We start from the raw sequence: 9466 nt of genomic DNA on the forward strand, positions 1-9466 counted from the left end.
GCCAGGTTCCCTGCAGCCCTTTCTCCACTCTTCTCAGCACCTGTGAGCTGTGTGGGTATTTCTCGCTCCATTTTCCCCACCAGTGGTGCTGGTTGGAGAGGAGGTGGCTTGTCCTGAAAGCAGGTTTTGTGCTAGAGGAGATTCAGCCTGGTGCTGGGCAGGTTGTTGTGAGGTTGGGAGATGTTTTTGGAGAGAAAAAACAGCTGTATCCTGACTGAGAGCAAGGAACATTGACCTCCTGTGATTTGTTCTTGGGATGGGTTGGAGGCTGAATGGTGGCTTTGCTTTTTTTGTCTTTTGAAGTTCAAAATTCAGCCTGTGAGAGACAAACTTACCAAAGCAGCATGTGGGGATTTCTGCTTAGTTCCCATATTATGAACAGGAAAGTTTCAAGTTCTCAGTTGTCTCACTCCCTTTGAAAGCTCAGCTCATGTAGATGTTGACCAAAATGTCAGAGGGGTTGTTTTTAAATAGGGTTAATAACAGTTGGGGGAGACTGACTCACGGGATGCAAGTCTCTTGTTTTTTCAAGCCCAAGGGAAAAAAAAGTAATTTTTAGTTGTACCCTACGGCTTTCCCTCATTAGCTTACCCCAGATCTTCATCGCTGAGATCAGGATTTAGACTGTGCACTTCCATGGTCATCAGCTATGTGACACACCATGCCAATAAACATGGTGGAGATGCTTTCTAGAGTAATATTTATCAGCTTAGAAGTTCCCTTAGCTAAAATACAGCCGGGACTGACGTCCAGCATAACCACCAATCCCAGCACTAGGTCATACCCATTTGCCCAGGACTGATACTCCATCCGATGTAGTCAGGGGACACATTCACAATATTGAACAAGTGTTATTTGTCCTCTCCCAGGCGGTGACAGTCCCAGACATGCCCTCTTTCTATGTTTACTCCGGCCAAATCTCATCTCCAAGTTACAACTCACTTCACATCCCACCACTCACAAAAGTCTCCCCTCCTTTGCCTGCTTGATCACGCTTCTCTGAGTGGCTTTGCCTTTGGGAGTTTGGGGTTGAGCTGGGGGGGTTGTTCTGAGGGTTGTAAATGAGGTATGTATGTGTGTACGTGCAGATCTGTATCTACCACATGTCCAAGAACAGGAAACCTCTTGCCTGCTTCTTTTGCCTTTCCCTCATCCTTTTTTGCTTTTGCTTATCCCAGGAAGCCTGCTCATTGCCAAAACATAAGAATACTTTTTTAACACTTCGCCTGATGTTTTTACTTCACCTGAAAGAGCCAGAACTGCAAATGTCAGTATCCTGGTGAAAAAAAGAAAGGCTTCTTGGGCTTGTTTCACCCAGCCATTTCCAAAAGGAAATAAACAGGCTAAATACATTCATAAAAATGCATGAAACACACTGTGGGGATTGTTGAATGACAGTAACAGAGGGGCAGAAGTGTCAGGTTTTATACATGCTAGTGTCGGCAGACTCTCAAAAATTTTCCAAGTGGTGTTTGAAAGTGTTAGGGCCTACTAAACACTGACTTTTTGCTAGTGCATATTTAGCTTTTCTCCTTCAAATGCCAAATTTTTTTTGGTAAAAACGCATAGGAAAATGTTGGCCTGATTAAGAACAAGAATGAAAAAAGAAGGAAGAATATTCCTTACTTCTAAAATGAACTGAACTTTATCACTAGAAAAGGTTGTGAGCACAGTTACTTAGTTTTGGGGTGAAAATATCTTAAATAGCTCAAGTTAGTTTCCTACACATGTTAATATGGCTTTCACTTAAGCTGACAGCTAATTCCAAAGTCAGACTTTCCACCTGAGAATACTTTTATTTGTTTTTCTTGTAAGAAACTCCTAAGAATGAGAGTTTAAAAAAAAAAAAAGTCCTGTGAATTGCTACATTGGACAGCATTTTGTGTATCGGTAGTCTGACTTCTACCGCTTGTGTTTTAAATGATTTTTTTCCCCTTTCTTTGTGCTGGTCTTTAAGTAGAAGAGCATCTAAAGCTACAGATGTTCCCACAGCATTCAGGCAGGGGTCTGAAATTACTCTGAATTCGTAATTTGGGATCTACTACGAATTCAGTGTTTTCTCTTCTTGCTAGTTCTGCGTGTGTCCCCAAGCCTCGGGGGCATCTGCAAAGATCCCAGCTGACGTGCCGGTACTGAGAGTGGCAGAACAAGGACTTATTTTTCTTATTCTGTCTGCAAAAATTCACCCCGGAGTAGCAGCTGGTAAATAAGACAGAATGAAGAGGTTTAAGCAGAGAAATAAAGCGGGAGCCACAGCTTATTGACCCCCCTGAAAAAGATGAAGGCTTCCTGCACTTGAGACCCAGCCAGGAGGTCCTCGGTGGCCAGTGCAGTGGCTGAGGAAGGCACACGCACATCTGTTTTACTTTGAAGGCAATGTCCGAGACGTCCCATGCCTGATTACTGCTTGTTGCCTGAGGTTGCATTTCTCCCTCAGTTTTGGTAATGGCTGGAGAACAGGCGTCGAACCCCCCCACCGCCGGCCAGCTGCGAGGCAGAGTCCTGCGGACCGTCCCGCAGTAGCGCTGCTGTTCCGTGCCTTGCTTTTCCCCACCGCCGGCCAGCTGCGAGGCAGAGTCCTGCGGACCGTCCCGCAGTAGCGCTGCTGTTCCTTGCATTGCTTTTCCTGGAGATGGTGGAGCCCAGTTCAGCCACACAGCCAGGTATTTGGGAGGGTTTACGGAGGATTTTGTGCAAGCTGAAGAAACAGAACTGAAGTAAAGAACTAAATAGGAAGCTGTTAAAATACCACTAAATTAAAGAGAAAATAACCGCCTTATTCTTTCCTGTATTTACATAAAGGATAACTTCTAATGCCTTCCCTTCTCACATCTCCTCCCAAGCCCTTTGTTGTGGGAATGCACTTATTTCCATCTCTTCCTCTACAAACTCCAAAGTAGGTGCTTTGCATTTGATCCTTTCAATCTTGATGTAATTTATTTCAGCGTTTCACTCAGCCTGCTCACGTGCACACTAGGCTCTAGCACTCATATTCCCAAATGCCCCAGCGACTCAAGACAGTCGCAGCTGTGGGTTTTTTCACGCCTTTTTTTTTTTTCTTTCACCCTCCAATTGCTTTTTCTAGTGCCTTTCTCGTTCCCCAGGGAGGCGGCAGTCAGTGTAGCACAGAACCAAAGCTGGTTCCCAGCATCTGAGGGAGATGACAAGCCCTTTTTTTGATGGTTTCTTCAGGGGATGAAATGTGCTAATGCAATGCAAATCACCCTTATGAAACAACCAAATGTCTTGGGACTCCGTCCTAAAAATATTCCACAAACATGGCTCTGGTGCATTTCTTTCATTTCCTCTAGTTGGAGGCCAAATCATCTGAAAATATATCCGTTTTCTAGCTGTCCTGTGTTATGACACAGCTGGAGTTGGTTAAAATCTAGAGGGCAGTATCTGGCTTAAGCTGATGGGTCTTTGTGCAGCTTTGATTTATTATTCTAGAACAGCCTGTCCCCTCTTCCATCCTGTCGATAGTTTTGTTTTGTTTTAATGAGAAAAGCAGAAGAAGACTGCAATAGCTTTGCTTTTGTGCTCTCCATGTGTAATGCAAAGTAGAGGTCTAGGCATGCAGATTCCCGGATTTCTCCAAATCGAAGCGGTTTCCCCCATTTACCGCGCTGCAGGCAGGAATGGGTGGCGGGTCATTTCAGGGGAGCATTTGGAGAAACTTTGTCTTCCTCAGCTTTGTAGAGCCCAGAAAGACAGCCAATGAAGGTGGTGTTTGTCTTTCTCTAAGCCAAATCTATATTCTCACACTTTAACCAGGAAGCCGGGTAATGAAAAGAATACATTTAAAGCCTGGATGGTTTTGGTAGTGTAAGGAAAGCTAACCATGGTACTGGTTCAGGCACTTTGGTGTGGTACACTGAGCCACTTCAGAGGGCAGAAAGACAAAAAAATAATTAAGCTAATTATCTTGGTATTTGGTTTTTCTTTTCAAGTGTAAACTTCTTGTGGCTTTCTGCTTTGTACAGTACAAGTGCATCCCGCAGACAGGAAAGGGTGTTGGGTTTTGTGGAAGATCCTTCCCATCAGTATCCGAAGTGCACCGTGGCTGCATCTTTTGGCTCCGAGTTGTGTAACAAAGGTTTCTAGTTTGGAGCCAGTTTTTCCCTCCATGAGGGTGGCGTTGCAAATCACAGGATAAAGGAAAGCGACGGGGGCAATTTTTTGTAAATGTGCCTGCTGAAATTGTGATACACAAAAGTTAAAAGGTGATTTAACTTTACCCTTAGTTATTCTAAACTGACGTTGAAGAAAGAGCAGGGGAGAGGGAGATTTTAATGGAAACCATAATAATAAACTTTGCTGTAAAGTGGAGGAAGCAGGTCTCTTTAGACCGTGGCTCTGGTTCAAGTCAGAGATTACTTTCTAATTCCTGAATCTGTGCCCCCGGTGAAACGTCTGCTGGATGCCGGTTCCCTCTCCCGCAGCAGCTCCGGATGAACTAAAACAAGCCCCGGCTGCCTCAGGAGACACGAGTGGATATGTGACTGGTTGTACTGCAGCCTTATGGGGCAAGGAAGAGAAAATCTCTGGTTTTAAGCCATCCTGGCACCTGACTCAAAGTCCTCTGAGGTCAGCCGGGGTCCCTGGATCAGACCTTCGTAATAAGCAGCCGTTGTTTCCAGACAAAGCAAAAAAATCTGATTTTCTTTGGCTTTGAGGATTTGTTGTGTTTTTTTAAAGGAGGAAGAGAACCTCAAAGGACATTTCGTTGTTTTCCCCTGAAGACTGTACTCTTGGCTGCAGCCCATCTCTCCTGTACTCAAGCCCTTAAGTGCATTTTCTCTCTTTCCCCCTGCCTCCCCTTTTTGCCGACAGAGGGGACTGGCTGCGTGTTGCCCTCTGCTATCCCAGGGGAGCCGTTTTCCAGGTGGTGGCAGATATCTACCAGCGACAGACAGGGATGGTGCACAGCGTAAAGCACTACCTCGCCGCTCCTTCCCGGGCCAGCGCTCTCAACGGGACCGGCGAGCGGCTCTTCTACTTCGACAGAGCATCGGGGTGAGCCCTGCATTGCCCCTGAATGGGCAGCAAACCCTTGGGGTCTTTCTCTCACCAGCCCCAGCACCTCCTTTCCCTTTCTCATAGTTAAACTTCAGGCCCCTCCATCTTGCATGGTCTTTTCACTGATTTCAGGTCAAAATGGATTTACAGGCCGGAGTACCTGGGTTAGGTCTATTTCTGTATCACTGAGCAGCGATTTGCATTGCCGTTAAGAAAATGGCTGATTTCTTGCCTGGACTTAGCTCCTTTGAGGCATCCCTGCTGCTCAGATTGCTGCAGGTGTGGGTGCGGTGTAAATATTTGTTAAAATCCACTGGACCCCAAAAGGCCATGAAAAGGAGCCCTCTCATGAGTGCTGCAGCACCAACACTGAAATAATTTGGGAAGTTTCAACTTCTTCATATTCCCATAAAGATATATTTCTAAATTCATCACACTCTAAAAATTAGATTTTGTGAAAAAAGGAGAGCACCATAGTACATCTCTTATTTTGAAGGCATGAAAAGAGTTCTAGAGATCTTGCACTATCTTTATAAGACCCCAGGACACCTTTGGTTAAAAAAACATATTACGAAACCGTGTTTCTCAGTCAGCTAAAATAGTTAGGGAGGAAAAAAAGTGTTTTGTGGTCTAACCATGGGTCCCATGACGCTTCACCTGACTAAGTAGCTACTTCAGAGTCAATCCACAAGTGCCAGGTTTGAAAATGAGATGGGACCTATTTATTCATTCAACCATAACACATGAGCAATCAAATCCCGGAATGCCTTCCCTGCTAACCGGGCTCCTTGCTGATGGCCAGGTCTCTCTCATGATAAGAACTGTGAAATAACAATTTGCTAATTAATCCTCCTTTTCTTTTTTGGGGAAGAAAAAAAAAAAAAAAGTTGCCCAAATCCTGTAAACAGGTTGTTTACTACGGAATAGTGGGGAAAATGGTTACACATGTGGGTCTGGGGAGGGGAAGAGCAATTAGCTGCCAGCAGCCATCTGAACCTGGTACATGCAGAGGCCAGGTCTCTCTCATGATAGGAACTGTGAAATAACAATTTGCTAATTAATCCTCCTTTTCTTTTTTGGGGGGGAAGAAAAAAAAAAAAAGTTGCCCAAATCCTGTAAACAGGTTGTTTACTACGGAATAGTGGGGAAAATGGTTACACATGTGGGTCTGGGGAGGGGAAGAGCAATTAGCTGCCAGCAGCCATCTGAACCTGGTACATGCAGATTGATGGGTCTAACCTCACTTAATTCTGGCAGTGTCAGACTTTCGGTTGTCTCTTTAATTCAGCAGTGATTTTTTTAGCCTTTCAGAGTACAGAAGTTAGGGGATTGGCTTTTTTCTTTTCCTGTTGTTGTTTTTTAGACTTTATTTCATAATGAGTGGGATGTTTCCCCTTCTTTTTTTAACCCCACATGCTGGATCCTTGGAGAGGAACCAAGCTTACTCATTCTTTCTTCCAGACAAATAGAAACAAATATTTAGTTTTAAAAGAAATAGAAAGAAAAATCCCTTTAAAGCTCATGTATCTTTTTGATCCTGGAGCTGAACTGAGCTGTTTGTATAATTTCCTCAGCCTGAATTGCAGAATGGAGACGATTGAAAACATACTTAGAACAGCTAGGAAAAAAAAAAAAAATGAACTCCAAAGGCCAGAAGACCTGGCTGCCTTCGAGCTTTTGTCATGCATGCCTAGGGCTAAGCTCTGCCTGCAGGCCAGGCCCATGCAACGCAGACAACCGAAGGGGAGATGCTGATATTTCCAGGCAAGCCTGTCTCCTTCTGCACAATAGCCTGAGCACCACTGCTGCTCTTTCTCTGGTGGGATGCCGCCACGCCGGGGGGCAGCGTGGGGTGCCTGGGGCTGGAGGGGGTGTCTGCCCCACACAACGCTTGCCTGGTGAAGGCAGCTGGCTTGGATGTATGGGCTGCAAGTGCTGCCAGGATGAGAGGGGAGCTTGACCTGCATCCTTGCAGGACCCATTTTGCAATGGCTGTGCTGTATTACACCGGTCTAAGACAGAGTTGGTTTGTGATGCTGGGAAATGGGAGGGATAATGCAATTTAGCACGTGCAGACCCTGCCTCTACTCAGCTTTTCCTCTAAGCACACGGTGGCTCTGATCCCTCTGTTTGCTCTCATTTGTAGGTACCTATTTGTTCACCTGCAGGCCCACGAAGCTCGGAAAGGACACAGTTACTGCTCTGAGCAAGGCTGCGAACGTATTAAAATCATGGCGCGTATGTACCCAGGGGACTCCTGGAGCTGTGACCCAAACCCCTTCCCGGAGAGGCCAGCAGCTGCCCAGCGCCCCGTGTCCCAGCACCCGGCTGGGCCGTGCAGGGCGTGTGGGGCCCCGCAGGTACCCGCCACATGAAACAGCATCTGAGGTTATGCAGTGTGTGTGCATCCACATGAGGCCGATCCCTTTTCACAGCACGTAAGGAAAAGCCGTAGGGAATTCCCACTCGCGAATCTGCCCAGCATCATGTAACCTGTGTAGAGGGAAGGGTTTTGCTCTGAATTTCTGCAGCTGTTTGTACTATGCTTCAAAGATAGCCTCAAAGAAATTGCCCAAATGGAAGGATGTGAATGCACATTCATGGCACCTTTTTTCCCCATTTCTTTCTTTTAAACAAGGAAAAAAAGGACTCTTGAGAGGGCTCAGATTGGATTAGTGTTGAATTCCAAAGTACGACGTTGCTGCTGAATTTCAAACTGGGAAGTAATTCTGGTTAATAGCAATAACTGGAAAATTAGAGCCAGGTTCTCTTCTCATTTACTGTAAAATCGCCCCAGTCTAAATCCTGGATAATTGTTTCAGGCTCATACAAATCTGCACTTGAGTTTATAGCCAGGAAAAATATACAAAATTCTTATTCAACTTTTAAACTTACTTAGTGGCAGAGTGACCATCAGAGGTCCCTTCCATCCAGCATTGCCACGATCCTTTGACAAATGGTGTCTTAATAATGAGCACTTACCTGTGAACCAGGATCACGTTTGAAAAAAGAATTCTTAAAGTTTTGTGATCATATCTACGAGCATTGGTACCTGGTGTCATTTCGTTGATGAAAACCAGTTAGCAAGCCAGTTTTTAAGTTTCTGTCTCTGGTGTAATTGCAGCTTGCTGTCACTAGCACACCCTCAGTCAAGTATATAAGGATCCAGATCCAGTCTCTCAGCAGGGCGGACATACAAAACCACTTGACATCCGCGTTCATTAAGGTGTGTTGTGTTTTACCACATTTCAAATGGTGATTAAACAGGGGAAACTTTATCTCCAAGGAAAGTTACTGCAAAATCTTGCTGAGCTTTGGTGGAAGGAAATGGGAAGTTCCCCTGGAAGAGGCAAGTGCATTGTTCTCCCCTACAATTAGCTCCATTAAAGTCACGGGGAGTTCGTATTCTATTCAGATAAGGATTTGAGCCCTTAGCAGAAAAAAAAGGCCTTTTATCACCTCAGAAGAAGAATTAACGCCACCACTCTAATGTAGAGGAAGGGGCAAAAAAAGCACACCAGAAGTCATTGTTTACAAAGGATGTGGGGAAAAAAAACAAGTTTGTTTTTCTGATTTTCTCTGCTGGCATTGCACTAAAAGATAAAAATAACTATATTTCACTGCTGAAGGGGTTTGGAGCTGTCAGGTTGTCCCTGCACGTGCCTAATATGTCTGTCTAGATGGCGAAGGGTGACTGAAACCATGCTTGCAAGGTCACTGTTCAGGCTTACATGCCTGTGTGCTCCTGAAATATAATTAATGCTAACAAATGCCAAGCAAAGCTGGTACAGCATCCTTAAGGAGTCTGAGAAGCCAAGGTTTCTTGCCATGTGCACTGGCTGCGTCATCAAAAATTTATTCAAACCTGTTAGCAAGCAGGTGTTACTGGAGGCAGCATCCTCACCTGCGGTGAAGTGCAGAGACCTGCGGGTGTGCAGCACTCGTGGGACAGGCATAGTATCCTCAAAGCTTCTTTGCCTTTCCTAAAGCTTTAATGCAAAGTATTGTTTTTCAAAGGCAGTTTTATTTCCGACACATGTACTCCTAGCTGAAGTAAAGACTGGGCTAGGCAAATGATAAAGATTCATGTCTAAAGGAGGATGCTTACCCTAAACCTTAAAAGGTGCGGGAAATTTGGAAATAAAGAAGTGAAGCAGAGGAGCCCCTAGTACCAAAGCACACGTTTTGTTCTTGTTTTGCTGAATGAAATGAAAAAGTCAGAAGTGGTTTAAATTTATAATCCAAGCTCCCAAGGACTGGGTGAACCGGGTGCAGCAGTGCCCTGCTCCAGCTCCCCTGGGGCCGCGTGAGCCCTTGTGCTGGCTCCTCAGCAGGTCTGCAGCGGGCGGACAGGGGCAAGACACGCAGCAGGGCTGTTTCTTTTGCCAGCGGCTCACACTTAGGTTGGTTTGCAGTGGTGGTTGCTCTCTGCTCCGTGTGTATCCAG

The 9466-nt window shown here is 45.4% G+C and overlaps 1 protein-coding gene across 1 annotated transcript in view; it reads left to right on the forward strand.

The window, feature by feature from the left end:
• The window catches only part of LOC103922772 (transmembrane protein 2-like), a 56798-nt gene that overhangs the window by 42212 nt on the left and 5120 nt on the right, over positions 1-9466 (forward strand). Inside the window, exons 17-19 of the mRNA XM_009330974.1 lie at positions 4834-5016; positions 7166-7379; positions 8144-8245. Coding sequence (XP_009329249.1) covers positions 4834-5016; positions 7166-7379; positions 8144-8245 — 499 coding nt within the window. The remainder of the gene's footprint in view (positions 1-4833; positions 5017-7165; positions 7380-8143; positions 8246-9466) is intronic.

This window comes from Pygoscelis adeliae, unplaced genomic scaffold, assembly GCF_000699105.1.
Source record: "Pygoscelis adeliae isolate BGI_AS28 unplaced genomic scaffold, ASM69910v1 Scaffold318, whole genome shotgun sequence".
Classification (NCBI taxonomy): Eukaryota; Metazoa; Chordata; class Aves; order Sphenisciformes; family Spheniscidae; genus Pygoscelis; species Pygoscelis adeliae.